The sequence below is a fragment of the Vitis riparia genome, chromosome 6 (assembly GCF_004353265.1).
Source record: "Vitis riparia cultivar Riparia Gloire de Montpellier isolate 1030 chromosome 6, EGFV_Vit.rip_1.0, whole genome shotgun sequence".
Lineage (NCBI taxonomy): Eukaryota > Viridiplantae > Streptophyta > Magnoliopsida > Vitales > Vitaceae > Vitis > Vitis riparia.
In genome coordinates, this window is record NC_048436.1 from 13,778,914 (window position 1) to 13,797,264 (window position 18,351).

Consider the following 18,351-nt stretch of genomic DNA (forward strand, 5'->3'; position numbering starts at 1 on the left):
ACTTTCAATTGGATAGAGTCAAGTGAGCACAAGATGAAATTATGTAGAGGGGACATGCATCAAGTTTATCACTATTAGAGAGCGAAAATAATGTGGTAGACTTTGATAGCCAAGATGGTTGGATTAGTAAGATATTGCATGCATAAAAGCACATTAGAAGAAGAAATATATGGTGTGGTTTGATTAATGAGCTATGGTCACACCTAAGAGCCTTCCAAAGGCTTTTCTTTACTATTAATTAGATAGCAAGTCACATGGGCACATAATCAAATCATGTAGAGATAGCATGTATCGAATTTGATTATTGTTGAACAACCAATATAACATGTGAGACAATTAAGATGACCATATTAGTAATATATACTACATACAAAAAAGTATATTATATGAAGAAATGTATGATATGACTTGATTAATGAGATATTTTTCCCAAGATATTTTCACTTTTGATGAAGCCATGAATCTTCATCAAGACTATGCATTCATCAAAATAGAAGCACCAAAATAAATCAAAATAAACCAGTAACCACTTTTTCCCTTTTTGTAACAAATTGGCAATGTTCAAGAAGATATTCCACAACTCTCTTTGAAAATGCATATTACTAGCTTATGTGAAAATGGGGTAGAAATGGAGAAGGAATCAATGAAAGAGAGAATTGAGGAAACATATACTACTTTCTCCCTACATTTTCAAAAGAATTTCATCCCTTTCAATTATCATGATTGTTATTTTTTGGGACATATATTCAACAAAAATAATAAAATTGGACTTGACACATAATTTTGTGCACATTCACTGCATTTCATGCTTCACAAAAAAGTCCCAATGTTTCATTGAGAAAAAGAGGTTAAATAAATATTGATGCATCATACTCCAAATGCCTTGTATATTAAAATAAATTCAAACACATCTGGGTCATGCCAATACCCAAATTCTCCCATATTCTATTTAAGGTTGTAACTTGATGGGTTTGTCCAATTCAATTATTGACCATTTTTAATATTTAATTTGAGTTTAAATTAAATTTTCTTTTTCTAAATTTAAACTTAATTTGAGATTTAGGTGACATTTGTTTTCTTGAATTTTGCTGAAAAACAATTTATTTTTAAAATTAAAATTTTTTTTTTACTTTTTATTTATTTATTATAAACTATTTATTAAATAAAAAGTTTCAAAATATGTGATTTTTTTTTAAATAAAAAAAATAACATATTAATTTTTTTTTATTTTTAATAATTAATAGAAATAAAATTGTAAAAAACAAAAAACCTAATATCTAATTCTATTAAACATTAATGATCTATTTAAAATTAAGGTAAAAAACAAAGGTGAATAACCTGATCCTACCTATCAGATTTAACATCTTTATCATATTTATAATTTGTATTATCATGGATAATAATATTTATTTTATTTTAACTATAATATCAAATTACAATTATATCATATAGAAAAATGCATAGATTTTGATTTGATTTTTAGTTAGAGGTGGGATTGGGTTGGTGTTAGGGTTGATTTGTTCAAACCTAGTAATCTGAAAACAAAAACAAAATATTACATTTTCTTCCCATTTTCAAACAAACAAAAAAAAAAAACTAAATCTCATCCGAAATAAAAATAACAGTATCATTTGAATCTAAAAAATTCTGTGTTTCGAAGATATGGAAAAGAAAAAAAGAAATGTAGGTCTGATCCAGGCCCCCAAATCAAAGCCCCGAAAGGCATCAGAGAGAGCAGACATGATGACCTTAGAATTCAATCTCTGTGCACATTACCATGCTTCCTTCATTATTTCTACATCCAGAGCATCGGCTTATTGTACACAGATCACCATCCTCACAAGATTTAACAACAAACAAACAAAAGAATCGGTTGAGAAAAAGAATCGAAGCACAAAATCAAAACATCTATTGAACAAGAATACCCCCTTATCTGAGATTTGCTCATAGCCCCAAACGATTATTTATAGGCGATATGAGAGACCTGCTAGGGTTTTGCACCTGAAATCACGATAAAACCGCTCTTATCTCTCTAAATAACGGAACTGCACCTCTACTTGCTTTATTGGGCCATTTCGTGTTGACCCAAAACTGGACTGGACCGGTCCAATATAAGGAGAATATCGGGCCCATGCAGAGTTGATATATTAATTTTCGGGATTAAGTTAAAAGTCAATTAGATTGCATTCGATGTGGATTTTTCTTCTTGCTTACCGATGAAAAACTAGTTGTATATTGTGCTATGATTGGTTCCGCGACCATTCATTACCTAACTCGTATTGGACTAAAGGATTGGGCTACAGTTGCCTGAACTAGGTTTGGGCCTGGCCTCGGCAGAGTAGGGTCCATGCTTGTTTCTTGGGCTTCACCTACCCTTGACACTGGGCTCGGTTGGGCTGGGTCTAGCCTAGCCCCTTCAACTTGACTAGCCCAAAGCTCATCCCTTAATTTTATAAAAATTAAGATAAAAAGCAATAGGTTTTGTTTATGGTACGGACGGGCTGCTTTGGCATAACTGATTGCAAAACATCATGCGTGTAGCAAGATCACAATGAGCCCATTTGGCAGTGATTTTCAAAAGTGTTTCTACCCTTAAAAACACTTTTAAGTGTTTTTGGGATGAAAATAAGGTGTTTAGCAAATTTTTAAAAACACTTCTGAAAATCTAGAAAAACACTTAAAATGATTTTTAGAAAATTACTTGATAGGTTTTTTTTCTAAAAAAAACACTTCAAAAATTTTAAAATATTCCAAAAATACCCCCAAGTGATTCCCAATACCTCCCTTTCCCTTTCACTTACCTTTCTCCTTCGTTCTCCTCCTCCATCGCTCTCCATCTGAAAGGCGCTCCACTTTCATTCGATATCATTTATCTGATCAAAGATAACCCTCTGTTCTTTTCTTGTTTTTCTTTTCCTTGTTTTTAATGTTTGATTATCTTGCAATGTTTGTTAGGGTTTTGGGTTTTAGGATTGTTTGGTTAGGAGGAAAGTATGAGAAAATGAAATGGTAAATCAATAGAGCAGTCGAGTCTCATTTCCCGGTACTTCTCTCTTTAAAACTCTCATTCTCTATTTTGGTTCACATATGCAATCGCTTTGTTTAGGGTTTTTGGTTCACATATCTCTAAACCACATGTCTTCGATGTGATCGAGATCGTCATATATAACCCAGGAGTAGAGGAGGATCCAACTTGTGGACCGCTGATCGATTCCGTTGCTTTCAGGGCTATGTATCCTCCCAAACCTTCCAGTAGTGAGTTTTTATGGTTTGATTCGTTTGAATGCATATAAGCATATTGCATACTGCATACACATTATTTATAATTTTTTTAACCATTTGGTACAAGTATATAGTAGTTATGGCACTATGGTCACCTGCATTAGGTCCCCCCTTATATATTGGACCACTTGTTTCAGATTGGGGCTCATTATATAACTATTTGTGGGTAGGTTTGAAGGCCCCGTTTTCCACTTTGCCTTATAGGTATTTGTTAAGGTTTACTCCATTCTATGAAATACTGTGAACCCTAATTAAATTTTTGGGTTGATCCGATTATGTTTTTTCACTCTTTCTGGTAAGGAACACCTTTGTACATGCATTATTGCATTTCCAGGAGCTGTAATATGGTGCTCGATATCTCTCATTTATAACATTTCAGACCATTTTTTGAGGTGGGATGATCCCGCTTATGTCGGGTAATGGGTCGCCCAAACCCTAACTAACATTGCAAGATAATCAGACATTAAAAACAAGGAAAAGAAAAACAAGAAAAGAACGGGTTATCTTCGATCAGATAAATGATGTCGAATGAAAGTGGAGCGCCTTTCAGATGGAGAGCGATGAAGGAGGAGAACGAAGGAGAAAGGTAAGTGAAAGGGAAAGGAAGGTATCGGGAATCACTTGGGGGTATTTTTGGAATATTTCAAAATTTTGAAGCGTTTTTTTTTAAAAACACCTATCAAATGATTCTCTAAAAATCATTTTAAGTGTTTTTTCAGATTTTTAGAAGTGTTTTTTAAAATTTGCCAAACACCTTATTTTCATCCCAAAAACACTTAAAAGTGTTTTAAGGGTAGAAACACTTTTGAAAATCATTGCCAAACGGGTTCTAAAAGTGTTTTTAAGGGTAGAAATACTTTTGAAAATCACTGTCAAACGGGCTCTAAATCACGTGTTTAATATGATATCGAATCACTACCAAAAGAGGCAAAGCCAACCAAGGTACAAACCCCTAAAAAAATGTTAAAAAAAAATAAAAATAAAATTTCACTTCTCACAAGAGGGAATCAAACCTCCGACTAGCTTCTACTCCTACCGAAAAGTGTCGAAGCTGAGCCATTGGGTTAAAACTCACATCTTTTATAATTGGCAAAATTTAATTTATGGATCTGAGACCATCCAATTGGTGAAGCCCATTACCCAAGCCGCTCACCCCTGGGCCCAACTAGGGCATTTCAATTGGACGAAATTACCCTTTCGTTTCTCATCAAAGACTCATCAGTCCTCCCAGTGTCAGAATTTTCCCTCCACCCAAACACACAAATTTGGAGGTCGGTGATCACCGCTGCAATCTTCAGGTGATCTCTTCCTCTGATCATTATCATCATTGTCATCGTTTTTCGGCTTCAGTGCCTGACCAGTGGAATTCTTTTACTCAATTTCCAACGGAGACTTTTCAGATAATCTGAATTCAGCTTTGACCGCGAACGCTTCTCAGAATCTCAGCCGTCGTTAACCAGAGAGATTCGGAGTATTATGTATGGAAAAAAAAGGATAATTCGTTATAGTCTTAGTCTATTCTTGGTTTTGAGTTTGATGGTCAGAACACTTTGATTCATTTCATGTCCATACCGACTCAGAAAGCTTCTTCTAAAGCTGCGACATCTTGAATGCCTCAACTCCTCAACCCAAAATCCTTTTCTCTATCTCATATAGTCTTGTGGTGTATTCAATCCACGTTGTGGTCCTTTTGTGGATTGGTACCAAAATCTCTTGCTTTAGGTTGGATTATGCTCATAGAGTAGGATATCATTATGTCTAGGTTTGAGTCTCTCATGTTTAATTTTGTCATTATCATTTTCTTCCTTCTTTTTCTTTGGAAGGACCATTTACAAATTGTTTGAAAATGACACTCAACTTAAAAATTTGGCGTGCCAGTGCTGTTATTCATCACTCATAGACTTGCAATTGCCTTTCCTTCTGCTCTACTGCCATGCTCATGATCAAGATGTTTTGACAACTATGCCTTAGCCCTCCATTTTGTTTCTTGTTAGGTTGCAGATTTTGAATTCCTCCATCTTTATTTTTCAGAATTTATAGGATTAGAATTTTGGACTGCTAATACGAGTATTTAATTTAAATCATACTTCCCCTTCCCTCAATAAAGTTTTCTTATGAAGTTGATTCCCAGATTTCCTAAATTCTGCATAATATTAGTGGAATTCTTTGCATTAGAGTACTATTGCATTCCCAACTTATGCAATTTAGCAGTGAGAATAACTAAAAACACTTCTAATGAATTTTCATATCCATCATAATGAATTTTGCAGATAATCTTGACTCTTGAGCAATTGGATTTATGGTAACTATTCACCTCCATCTGGATATTTGTTTTAAATTTTCAAAAGTTTGGCAAATCATGTTAGGTGGGTGGTAGTTTTTGTTCTATTTTCACTGCATGTGAGGAGAAAGGTTGTGTATCTTGCAATGCTGCAATGGATGGGAGGATCAAGGCGGAAAGTGACAACTGTAAGTGCAGTTGGAATTTAACTTCTACTGAGTTTTGTAAGCTGTAATTGTCAACTGATCAAGAATTCATTGATCTTAGGTTGGTAAAGAGTCGTTCAATTCTCTAGTTTTAAAAATGTTTGTTCTATGTGATTGTAAGTATTTCAGTACATGATTAAGTTCATGAAGAGCAAAGTCCAACTAAGTCATTTTATAGATTAGCAGATGTTGGCTAGAAGTAATGACACTTTCTACAGTAGGCCACTGCAATCAACCTTAACTAATGGTGGTTTGCTTTCCCAAAGAAACACTAAACTGGGCATTCCATGATTTTCTTACTGTAACATATTCTTTACAACACATCTCTGAAACAACAGCATAACCAGTTACACTAAAGTAAAATGCTTCTTTTCCCATTTTGCTCAAGATATATGAGTTTGCACCTCATGTGCGTGTTGGTAGAGAAACTCTTGATGCTTCACTTTTTCATCAGTAATTTGAGATATTTGTCATTCAAGTATACTGTGACGTGTATGATTATTATTTTTTTGTTTTATTCATTTATTTATTTTTTTGTTTTGTGCATGATATTGTTTCTTGTGATGAAAATGGGGAATGATTCAGACAAGAAAGTCAACACAAAAGAGGTATAGGAGATATGTTAATTTTCTTTATGTTTGCCTCAAAATTCATAAATCTCATTGGTCTAGCATGTAAATTTGCTCTGAAGGATTACAGTATTCCATGGATTACAGTATTATCATGGAATATAAAGCTCACAGTTATGTTGATGCTAATTGTTGTTGCATGCTTATTTTAAAATTCGAAATGGCATCAGATGCAGTAAATAGACCAGTCTTTGCCCTAACTTTTGATTTCCAAAGGCAAAAGCAATATTTTGAGCAAAGAAAGCGACAACAGCAGCACCATATAGCTGGACTAGAAAGCTATACTGATGGGGTAAGCTTATTAGGGCAAGACAACAAAGAACAACGATCACTAGATGTTCTCAGCTTGCTGAATTTGTCATCAATTGCGCAAGAATGCAAAACTTGCCCCAGTGGTAAGTTTATCAGTCTATTAATTTTAAACTTGCCAAGAAGCTACTGCCAGCATATTTCTGTTTATCTCCCTTATATTGTTTAAAGTGGTTGAAATCAAGTTATGGTGCTGAATCATGTGGTTTTATTAGTAAAAATGGATCAGATTTATAAGGTTGTATATTTTCACAAACACTGCTCAAACACTCAGAAGCATGATGCTCAATTATATAAGCAAACTAATCTCTTATGAAAAAAAAAAGCCAACAAATCCAGAGAACAGCTTTGATTTTATGGCTACAAAATTTACTATTTTATACAACTCAATCAGTTTTTCCCTTGTACAAACCTCCATCCTCATTCATTCAAAAGTATTTCTTAGCACCACAACTATGGCACCTCTATTCCTAACTCTGTAGTTAGTTTATATCTTTTAATTTATCCAATGAGTCAAAACTTGGAGAATTGGTGGGGTATGATCATTCAAATTCAGAAGGGCAACCATGTGTTAGTAATCTGAATTGACTTTTTTAGGAATGTTTCTCCATGAATGATATGTTCGTAAGGTTGGTTCTTGCTATAAATATTCTGTTTGGATGGCATGATACATTTTGTGCATGTTATTAGTGGTGTTGTTCAAATTCTAATATTTTATAACTTCTCTTTATCTTTTCTTTCTTCTGCTTTCCTACTTCCATAACCATATAGTGGGGGAAAATTCAGAGGTCAACACTTCCACAGTGAACTATCAGGTTAAGAAGGGTCCACCAACAATCCTTACCAATGGAGTAACTCCTGCAGACTATGTTGAATTTAATGAAAGTATGTTTTTTCAATTAGCTGTACATCTTCATAAACTTAGACCGAGTTTACTCACAGAAAGTCATTTTTCTCTGAAATTTGTTAATTTGATATAAGATTTAATATTATGATGGTTATATGCTGAAACAGGAGCTTCATCAGGCTACCAAGTGGAGATTGTACCCCCAAAGAGGTGTCTGTCTGCATTGGTTTTAACAGTATTATATGAACTGATACAAACATGGATTAGTAGTATTCTTGCAGTACTATTGAGCAAGGGGTTCATTATGTCCATGTGTTTGCTTGTCTGCTGGTTGCTGCATCTGTTTTGATTTCTGCTCTTAGTCGTTGCATGTATCTGTCTGTTTACACGCATCTGTGAGGTTGTTCTGCAACAGTGCATCTTGTCCTTGTGGAGAGTTGATTGTTTTTTATTGTCTTGTTGGGTATTACTCAGTGATGCTGATAGGCATAACAATGCTTTTAATGGAAAAGGTGACAAACCAGATAATTGGAAGACAGCCACAGAGCATCGTAAGTAACAATATCCATCAAACACAAGTTTTATACTTACTCCCTTACATCTTCACTATGGCTTGTGGTTTCTAATGTTTAAGTTGTTTGTTTCTGGAGTACTTGGTTAATGCAGCCTTTCTATGTGGACATTCACCTTTCTTGCTGCTAGGTTTGGTCATTATAGATATGTCTGAAGATTCATTCTCTTAACCTTTTTTCCTTTCCCTTCTCTGTCTCCAGAGCTCTCTGTTTTTGATTTACTTGGTGATGATGGACCATATGGCAATTTAGAGGGAAGTCCAGTATATGAAGCTCATGTTGCATTTTCTGTTGAAGGTAAGGCCTTAACTAGATTTAGAATTCAGAGCAGGTCTTATGCGTCCGTTCATCATTTTCTTGGCAAGCTTAATTTGAAGATAGATGATTTATTATGCAAAACAAATTATTTCTTGCCACTGCATCACTTGAACTTTTTTATTTTTAATTCTAATCCATGGTTAAGATATATCTAAGGTAAAAAGAAAGCTAGCCTTGTAAAACAGTAAAACTTTTAAGCCAGAAACTAGAGAAACTCTCTAATGGTAAGTTGGTAACAAATTAGTGATGAACTCTGAAAATTTCAATGAAATTAGGTTAGTCTGTTAAAATTGAACTAATTCCTCAAGAAATGCAGCTATTCCATGTTCGTTCATTTTAACATTTCCTATGGGAATGAGAAATGTGCAGTCTTCATATGATTTGTCTTACCAAGCATCTCTACGGTCAGAGAAGTCTGTCTCCAGGATGTTTGCTTTACATAATGTACTTTCAAATGCAAGCATAATAATTTCTTTTTTCTTTCTTTATCAAGAAATAATATCCCTCAATGGCTGTATAAGGCTTTCATTTTATTCTTCCTGCACTAGTTTTGTTTAAGCCCTTCTCTTGCCCATCAGGTTTAGGTAAAGTGGGAACAGAAACACCTGTTCATTCACCGCACCAACCTCACAGGTAATTGTAACACATTTAGATTCAAAATTTCAAAATATTACAGTAAGTAAGACACTGAAATTAATTGGGATTGTTTATGGATAATATACTGTGGTAATGAAATTCTGTTTTGGCATACATAATTTTCTGTTACCAGGCCTTATTCCTATTTATTGCTGTCATTGTCTGATTGTGAAAAGCCTTTGTAATATTCCGCTTGCTCAATCCTTTGTTTTGAGGACTATTCCACATCAAATCACTATAACAGAAACCAGTAGGAGATTTCTATGTTTTCATTGCAACTATAATTGAATAAATGGACTAAGCAAGTGGTATGTTTTCATTGCAACTATTTTTGAATGATTGGACTAAGCTTTCATGGAAATGAAGCTATACAAAATCATTTTTGTGTGCAACTGCTTGAGTTGATAAAAATGTTTTTATTAGACATGGAGAGAGGATGTTCTTGTTGGTTATGAGCTAATAGTTCATATCCTGCATTACAATTGGGCTTAGGATTGTTCTTTTGGCTCATTTATTTGGTGAAAAATGTTTCAAGGTGTGTCTCAGAAATTCAGTTTCAATTTTTTAGTTTGCACCAAAATAATTTATGTAGTTTTATTAAAAGCAACAGTATAGATCTGAATACTTCCACCAAAATTTCAATTTAGTAGTGCTAAGTGCCAAACTAAATTTTATTGGAAGTGCCAAAGTATGTTACTTTGTTAGTATCTGTGATATATACTAGAGAAATGATTGAAAGTTAAAACACCATAGTTTCAGTAACTGATTTGTTCTTTCACTGCTCTTGCATCTACTCTAGACATACTTTGGCCACTTGTACATTCACAACAATAAGTCAAGTGCAAAACATCTTGTCTAATTATTAAGTTTGATAATTAGAAATATATTTGATGCTTTGATTTGGTAACTTTTGTTTTCATCATGTCATTACAACCAAGTGTTGTCCTGCAGCTCTTGTGGAAGCTGGTTCTTTAATGCATTCTTTACCAACTGAATGCCAAATCTTACATTTGATTTAATTTAAGTTCCTTAGGCGTTCCTGTATCTTGCTATAGACAAAGAAAGAGACTTTATCTGAACAGCACATTAGTTTTTGTGTGATTATAGAGTCTCTTCATATGATTGCTCGTTACTGAAGGATGCAAGGCAACTTCGCTCCTCCAAGAATCTTAATTTTGTGCTGGACGACCTTGAAGTTGAAGTGGTGAGAGCATTATCGGTTACCATATTGTTATTGACAATAATTGCTGCTGCATCGAACCATTTCTACTAAGCACATGTGTTATAGCTATTAAGTTTCTTTATAGGTTCCAACAGTACTCTTTTGTAATGGTGCCCTTTTTTTTTCCTCCTTGAAGCATTCACTTAAGATGGTTAACCTTGTATGAAAATTTCAATTTTCTTCTTTACTCTGTCTATTTTGCTTCTGAATCATTAATAATAAGAAGATTATTGATATTTCTTCATTCTGTCATTGAAGCTATGCGTTCTTCCTGTTTGGTAGTTTACAGGCATGTCTTTGTGGATACAGTTCCATCTGATAACTGTCCACTTCTGAAACTATTTATATATGATAAATAACATGAGATCGATGTGTTAGAGGAACCCATTCTAAAGCCAGGGATCAACTGTCCACTATGCTTTATTGATTAAGAATGTTCTGTAATTTTTTATTTCACAAATAGATTTTAGTTTATTCCAGCTTTGATGTGAGCAATGCAGTGAGACTTAGTGGAAACTTGCAATAGGAAGAGGGTGCATTTTGCTAGGGTAAGTGAGGAGTTGAAAAGCCCTTACCATAGGAAGGTTGTCAAGACTTCTTTTGCCTGGCTCAGAAAAGTGGAGATAAAGAAGCTGCTATACGAAATTAGGCTTTGCTTCTTATTTGGAACATGGGTTCAGGCTGTTATGTAAGAAGAGGCATGATGGGCAAAGGTTTGCAAAATATAGGGCACTGGATAGAGCTTTACATGCAGCTAAAAAGGATTTAGTTTGATTTGGTTAATGGATGAAATAAAAATTAGGTGCATTAGTTTTGTGGATCTAATACCAAGTCAAGAGGGTACTGCGAATAAAGAGGTCACTGATTGTAACTTGGATCCCTAGGGGAGGGTGGTGGCATTCGATAAGATTATTTGATAAGAAATAATAAGTTGAGGACTGAAGAAAAATGATATATTGATGGTGTTATAAGATGCATTTGACAAGGTGCATGCTAGAAGGGCTCCACCCCAAGGGCAGCTCAATTGGTAGGTGCACCTGCAAGTAGGAGTACTGCAAATTGAAGGTTGTTTTTTTTAATTAAAAAAAAAAAAGAGTGAAGGGAAAAAAATCGAACATATTAGATGGAATTCATAAGAATATTTTGCTAAATCGATGGTCTAATACAGAATGTTATCTTTGTTAGTCCAGGATAGTGTAATAAGTTTTGTGCTGCTCCCAATTAGTTGTGAATAGAAATTGGCAGCCTTCAAAGAGTGAAGTTATATTTTATTATTAAAATATCAAAATGTGCTAACTTGAGTTCTGCTTCTGATCAAGTTGGATCTCTATTTTTTAGCAATTATTTAGTATATTCAGGAATCATCTACTGGTTCTCCTGAGGGGCCTTTATATTGAACAATAAATTCATTCCAAGATTGATGAATTGTTCTTGGTGTCTCATTTTATTTTGTTGTACCACCTGCCTGAATCAACCTTTTTTCTGGATGATGTCAATCATGATTTCATATAGTTGTTTGTTGCTTCTATAGACTGAACTGAATATTTTCTATGGTTCATAATGTCCTACCATTCACTTTCTTAGTTACTTTTGATGGAGATCTGAGAGATATAAGTATGATGTGCTAAATGCAGGGTTCCAAGATGCAAGATATCAATATGTCACCTAGTGGCAATTCTTTGGAGCTACCTTTCTACCCCATGGGCATAGAGGATCCCTTTAGCAACCCAAAGCAGGGAGTATCCACTTTCAGGGACTTCATGCATCATGGTGGCCATAGTAGTAAGATAAGGAGTTCTTTTGGTGATGAAGAAACCTTCTACAACATTAAAGATAAAAATGAAAATACATGGAATGGTAATTCCTTATTTACTTCTTTAACTTCTTTCCCTTTTTATATTTTGTTTGGTTTCAGACATTGCAACTTGTTGTGGCTTCTAAAATATTCAAGAAAATTTCCCTATCTCAGTTTTAATTAATATTCTGAGAATAGATTTCATATCTTTGACAAGCATCTATAATAACCATCTACATGAATATGTTTTTGTTGACAGTCAAATCTTAAATGAACTGTCATTTAATTCTGCCTTTATTGATGTACTCTAGCTATGTGATCTATTATGAACCTCTCTATCATCAATATAATAGCAATTATTGCTTTCCTTTTTTGTTTTTATTGAAAGTTGGCTAATTGACGATTACACAATTCGAACAATTTTGAATTCACCTCAAATAACAAGTGAATAAACGCATTGATTCAAGAACAATTATCAATTATTAAGACTCAGTTTTGATCTAAAGTAATAATAAAGTAATGAGGTTTCTTTCTTTTTGCTTGGTCAATAACTACAAATCCCAACTATTTATTTGTTGGGTTGATCAGAATCTTTTTCATTTTGTTTACCAGGTAGTGTTGGCTTCCCAGATTACAACTCTCCTGATGATTGGGAATGTGATCTATCTTGGAAGCACTGGCCAGGTCAAATGGATGGCACTTCTGCTGATTTTGTGAAAACTGGGAACCATGAACTATTAGATTTTACATCTGAAGGCCACTGCATATCGAAGAAAAGGTGTACTTATAGAAACTGACCTTCTCCCACTGTTTTAGATCACAATGTTTATCTTCTTGATCAAGTTTTTATCTGTGCAGGAATGCCATGAAAGCAAGAGACAGATTCAATATCTCAGGTGCATTTTTGTCATCAAAACTAAGAAATATTAGCCTCAACTTACATTTTTGGTTTTTTGGTCTCTAAACATTATGAAACTGAATGTTCTTCATGCCATTCTTTATTCTCTTCAATCAGTGCATTTGTTTGTTCTAGTTGATGTGCAAGTAACAAGTAAAGCAAATTATTAGATTTTGTGTTCATTCTGCCATGATTAATTCAGAGATGTTCTGACATTCATGACCAAATTCATTGAGTAATATTATCTGGTATGTATTTCAAAGGACAGGGGATATGTTGATTCTTGTGTTTTCCCTTCTTCCTACTGATCTTGTCTGATTCTCCTGAAGAATATTGCTTAGGAAAAGGATTCTTTCTTCCTTAGCTTTTAACATCAACAAAATTACATTGTGAAGTTTTCTATTGGAGTTCAAGAAGGATCATGTCTGTGGTACTGGTACCATAGCTGTCTTATTCTACATTTATGTGTCATTTCCCTTTGATAAAAAAATTAAGGTATATACTTAGATACTTTATACCCTTACAAGTTTCAAGCCTTTTTTGTACTTAATCATTTGGAACATCATGTAAAGTTAGGGTTGCTAATGGATGTATCCAGTATCCCTACTTGTGTGACTTCTTGATCTGAACAGAGCGATACTCCTTATCCCTTCTATTCCATTTGGTTTAGAAATTGGGATTTCCCGCCACATTTTCTAGGGTCCTGTTGTCAAAAGTTCCCAGAGGCAAGTGAAAGTGAAATTAGTTATTTAATCCACAGTTTGAGTTTAATGTATTAATTTTTTTATATACTGGCTCATTCCTTAGAAAATGAAGAAGATGCCATTTCTTGATTGAGCAAGATGGTTGTGCCTTGAATATTTACCTGTTGAATTAGAAGGTTATGAGATCCTCTGGGGGATGATTATTGTCCTGCATTAGTTTGTCTGAAGAGAAGGTTCTGATTCTAGGGAGTGCCCAGAGCAAACGTTATTCCCTGGGGTTTCCGGAGTTAACATGTTCACAGGAATAAAATTAGCCTGTCAGGCATGATGTGGCTAGGATTTGTATGTTTGTGTAGAGTGCAAAGGGAGATGAGGAAGTAGAGGGAGAATGAATGTGTTAAGCAACCATGGTACTTTGTGAGATTCAGCACTCTCTGAAGAATAGAGATAAATTAGGAAGTTGCTTAATCTAAGGACATATTTAATTATTCACAATCCGGTGATTTCTCTTTTTTCCTTCAAGACTGAAAATAGAAGAATAACTTGCTCTATTTCTGGCATCAGCACAAGTTTGGTACACTTCATACAAAATTTATTGGTTTAAATGTACTGGCTTTTAGATTTTGTGAAATAGAGAATATTGGCATATGCTTGTTGGTTTATGTTTGATATTTTGTCATTTTTCTTTGGTAACCAGATTTATCTGCCCCTTATTTAAGGCACCAAACATCAGAAAATGATCATGACTTTGCGACTTCAGATGGCACCAGGTATGTCAAGTTAGCTAAGTGGGTAAATGGGTAACTCATGCATTTACTTGAAAGACATTTCTTGTATTATGATGGTAGGTCTCCTATGCTAGGAAGGATTTGGGGCTTTACAGGTGTAAACAACCAACCCGATTGGCCTTCATTTGTGACAGAAGATTCAAGGGACAGTTTGAGTTTGCTTAGGTAAATGCTGGCCACTCTCTTCCTTATGTGGTGAATGGCATTTGTCCCTTCTGTTATCATCTAATTCAGTACTACCTTTTGCAAACTTTTGACAGTGAAGAGTCATGCTCATCCAGTGCAGGTTATTTTCATTTATTGTTACTGATGGTTCAATGATTTGGAATTTTTTTTCCCCATTTTCAACTGAAATGTTCAATAAACTGAAATGATCTTTCTCGATAATTATTGTTAGTGAGGGGTGAGGCAACTTATAATCAACCATCAAATTCAATGGCTAGGAAGAGCTTGAGAAGACACGACAAAGGTTTTTGCAGCCGGGTAAATAAGTACAGTTCGAAGAATATGCACACCAAAGAAGCATGGTACAAGAATGGGGATGATATAGGATCAAGACCTAATAATGCAAATGGGTCAGGAGAGTTTACAAAGAAGTCACACCCATCAAGTTCTAAACCAGCGAATAACTCAAACTCTGCATTTCTGGGAAAAGAAGGACCACATGAGAGTTGGTTGTTTGGGGATGGATATACTTCAGTTGATATAAATCCAGATTTCAGCTCTCTGTATCAAACCTCAGAGACAAAAAAAGCACCCCCTGGCCCCAAGTTTTGGACTGACAAACTCTCAGGCGCATTTCCAGTTCCTGAACTACATGTTGGTGCCAAAACATTGTATGAGCAATCCATAAGGGGTTTCCCTGTGGAATATTCACCTTCCAGCAGTTCTTTCTATGAAAAACCTGCATTCTACAAACCATCAAACCATACACACACTTATGGTTCCTCTATTTTCAATGACATTGGGGCCAGACCTGATGAGCCAGATTTTTCTCTGAAAATGGAAAGCAAGCCTCCAGATTCGTTTCATATTGCTGGTTCTCTTGGAGATATAGAGTTCCCTGACATATCAATGCAGGAAAGTGCTAGCAAATATGAGGAACACGCATCAAGTATCCAGCCAACTGATTGCCAAAAATTTGGGCTGGAAAAGGAAATTTGCAAAGGGAACAATGGCTTATCCTCAGAAGCTAGGAAGCCAATGGACGCTTCAGATTCGAAGGACAACTGCAGTGGATGCCAAGAAACAGAAGATGAGACCCCAGAAATAGTAGCAAAAAACTCTCCTAAAAATGCAGAAGAGGCATCATCAGAGGTGAAGATCACGGAGAGGCTCGAGGGTAGTGAAGAGGGAAAAGGGTACGCTTCGACTTCATAAAATCATTTAGTAAAATTTACAACTTTCCTTCTCTTTTCCCTTGTTTTTTAAACTCAAAAATCATCATCATCATAAAACTCATGTTTTCCTTCTAATAAATTCTTGCACTGTTGTCAGATGTCACGATGATACACAATTACCTCTTGCATTCCTCAATAGGAATAGAGGTATTTTTCCATTATTTTGTTGGATTTTCTCCTGAGCTTTGAAGCTTATAGTATTAAACAGGTCTATCCGTTTCACTGACTAGTAAATCAAGAAACAGAAGTTCAAGGGTCTGAAGAAAGACTGGTGATGAGGAGAGAACAGAACAAATGTCTTGAGACTGTCGACCCGTCCTGCCAAGTGATGATGCTTGAAAGCTATGTTCTTCAACTTCTATGTGTGCAGAAAGTACTGAAGGAAGCATCCGCACAGGACCCTGAGAAGAAGGTATGACAAATTTCCAACATTTGTTAGAGACCAGAATCCTGTTGAAACCACAGGGTGAAGCAGTTGGCCTTTGTAGCCTGCTGTGTTCAAATGACACTGATTTTTAACCGCTTAGTCTAGTGACAGAGTGTGATCTCTTCTTTCAGTAGTTCTGAAATTTTGTACTGTACGAAATCCGGCTCCTTCACAAAAGCCAACGAATACACCTTAATCCGCTTCTAAACCAACCTAACCATAGAGGGAAAGCAAATGCAACCCACCAAATGAGAGATCACTTTATGTCACCATTTTCTTTCATTGTCGCTCCTGAGTCCTGAGAGACTTCCCTGCATTTTCTCGGCTCTTATAGGAAGGTTTGATGAATCATGAATTGTCGTTATGTGCCATCTCAGTTTCGTTTACGTTTCTTTTCTTTAGACTTAAGCACAAGCCACCTAAGCTCCCAACAGCAATGCCAAAAAATACACGGCCAGGGAGAGGTGACAAATGAAGTCCATGGTACAATTGGTTATTTCTTGGTTTACTAATTTAAATATATTGGAATTTTTTTTGGAATAAAACTAAGGTGGTGTTTGTTTTTTTTTGCTTTTTGCTGAAAACAATTGTTTTCAGAATTGTTTTTCTATTTTTTCATGACTTATTATAAACTTTTTACTAAATAGAAAAAGTCAAAATATATAATTTTTTCTAAATAAGAAAAATAATATATTGATTTTTCTTTGTTTTTTAATACTTAATAGAAATAAAATACTATACAAACAAACAACCTAATATTTAACACTATTAAGCATTAAGATTCTATTTAGAATTAAGTAAAAAAACAAATACCACCTAAATATAAAAAAATTATTTTTTCTTAGTATTTTCCAGAAATAGAGGGTTAGCATTGCTTTAACCTTTTTAAAGTTTGTCTGGCAATTATAAAGTTTATTTTTCAATCCTCAAAAGAGATGCGCAAAGGAATCCTTAAGATAAGTGCATTAAAGTTTGAAGCATATCATTTTGCGAGAACAAAGTGCTGCATAGCTCACATTTGATCTAGGTAACTTACCATGCAAACAAAATATCACAATTGGTAATTTTTACAAAATTTGGATATTATGTTCATTGTAGCATATTTTGGGAAGCATCACTCATGAGTGTAACCACAGGGTTTCAACGGTTGTACGGATAAGAGGTACTTATTTCAAGATCATCAATTTATGTAAATAAATAATCTTAAGCGTGCTTTTGGTACATGAAAATAAGATAGTGATGGAGTAGGATTTTAGTTCCATTCCACTGAATTCTTTGTTCTTAAAATTATCGGGGATAAATCCTCTATAGCCATGCCGGTTCAGTACTTACGAAAGCTCACACGAGGCCACAAAGATGAAAGAACCTGGTGACTTCATGCAGGTTAATTAGATCTCTTGCCTTCTCGGATTCGACCTTTTTCTTCACTGCCAGTGAAAACAGTAATTCCAATTTCCGGTTCTTCAATTTTGCCACCATTAAAAACTTTGAAGTGGAAAAAGCCAAGTGGGTGTCGTTTGACTTCTCCATTTGATTGTTTATCGTTTCCTTGTTTCCTTCTCAACCGCCCACCGATATAATAAATGCCTACGTCAAGATATAAACCAATGGATATGATTCATATATTTGTAATATATAAAAATCAATAAATAAGTCCAAGTTCCTTGTATATGAAAGCAAATTAGAATATTCCTTTTTACTTAGTAACTTGAGAGGAGCAAGTCAAGTGGGAAAAAAAAAAAAAAAAAGAGGATAAATCAAGGTTAGAGAAACAAATTATGGCAAAGAAATAAAAGAAGGAACAATGAAAAACTATGGAAACTCCACAAACTTTATTTTTGAAAATTTGAGGTAAAATGCGAGGCAAAGAAAATAAGAAGGAAAAAAAAGTGAAGAAAAAAAATAAACCAAACAAAAAAGGTGGTCATCTTCCTTATATTTTTTTTTTCTTTTTCCTTCTTACCTTCCTAAAACCAAATATAGCAAAAGAGAAAAAAAAATAAAAATAAAAAGACTAAAAGGTTAAAGATAACATGT

The 18,351-nt window shown here is 34.6% G+C and overlaps 1 protein-coding gene and 1 non-coding gene across 9 annotated transcripts; one reads left to right on the top strand and one right to left on the bottom strand.

Annotated features, from left to right (window-relative positions):
- Positions 1 to 1,679: 1,679 nt before the first annotated feature.
- On the bottom strand, positions 1,680 to 1,792 carry LOC117917183. Its single transcript, XR_004651646.1, has one exon. It is a non-coding gene; the product is annotated as a small nucleolar RNA snoR100 (small nucleolar RNA).
- Positions 1,793 to 4,511: 2,719 nt separating this feature from the next.
- Positions 4,512 to 16,698, top strand: LOC117917138. Of its 8 annotated transcripts, XM_034833378.1 has the most exons (20): positions 4,598 to 4,760; positions 5,553 to 5,584; positions 5,660 to 5,751; positions 6,355 to 6,377; positions 6,615 to 6,793; positions 7,479 to 7,592; positions 7,722 to 7,764; positions 8,029 to 8,105; positions 8,328 to 8,423; positions 9,023 to 9,077; positions 10,188 to 10,284; positions 11,937 to 12,159; positions 12,710 to 12,875; positions 12,956 to 12,993; positions 14,397 to 14,469; positions 14,548 to 14,652; positions 14,748 to 14,773; positions 14,885 to 15,848; positions 15,985 to 16,034; positions 16,118 to 16,698. In XM_034833378.1, the coding sequence occupies exons 3-20, from the start codon at positions 5,710 to 5,712 to the stop codon at positions 16,303 to 16,305; spliced, it is 2,559 nt and encodes an 852-aa protein (XP_034689269.1). In that variant the 5' UTR covers positions 4,598 to 4,760; positions 5,553 to 5,584; positions 5,660 to 5,709; the 3' UTR covers positions 16,306 to 16,698. The 8 variants fall into 8 exon arrangements, with proteins under 8 accessions (XP_034689268.1, XP_034689267.1, XP_034689269.1 ...); XM_034833377.1 differs by lacking the exon at positions 4,598 to 4,760 and adding an exon at positions 4,512 to 4,580 and having other exon boundaries at positions 5,553 to 5,751; XM_034833376.1 differs by adding an exon at positions 4,527 to 4,580 and having other exon boundaries at positions 4,683 to 5,751.
- The last annotated feature ends 1,653 nt before the right edge of the window (positions 16,699 to 18,351 follow it).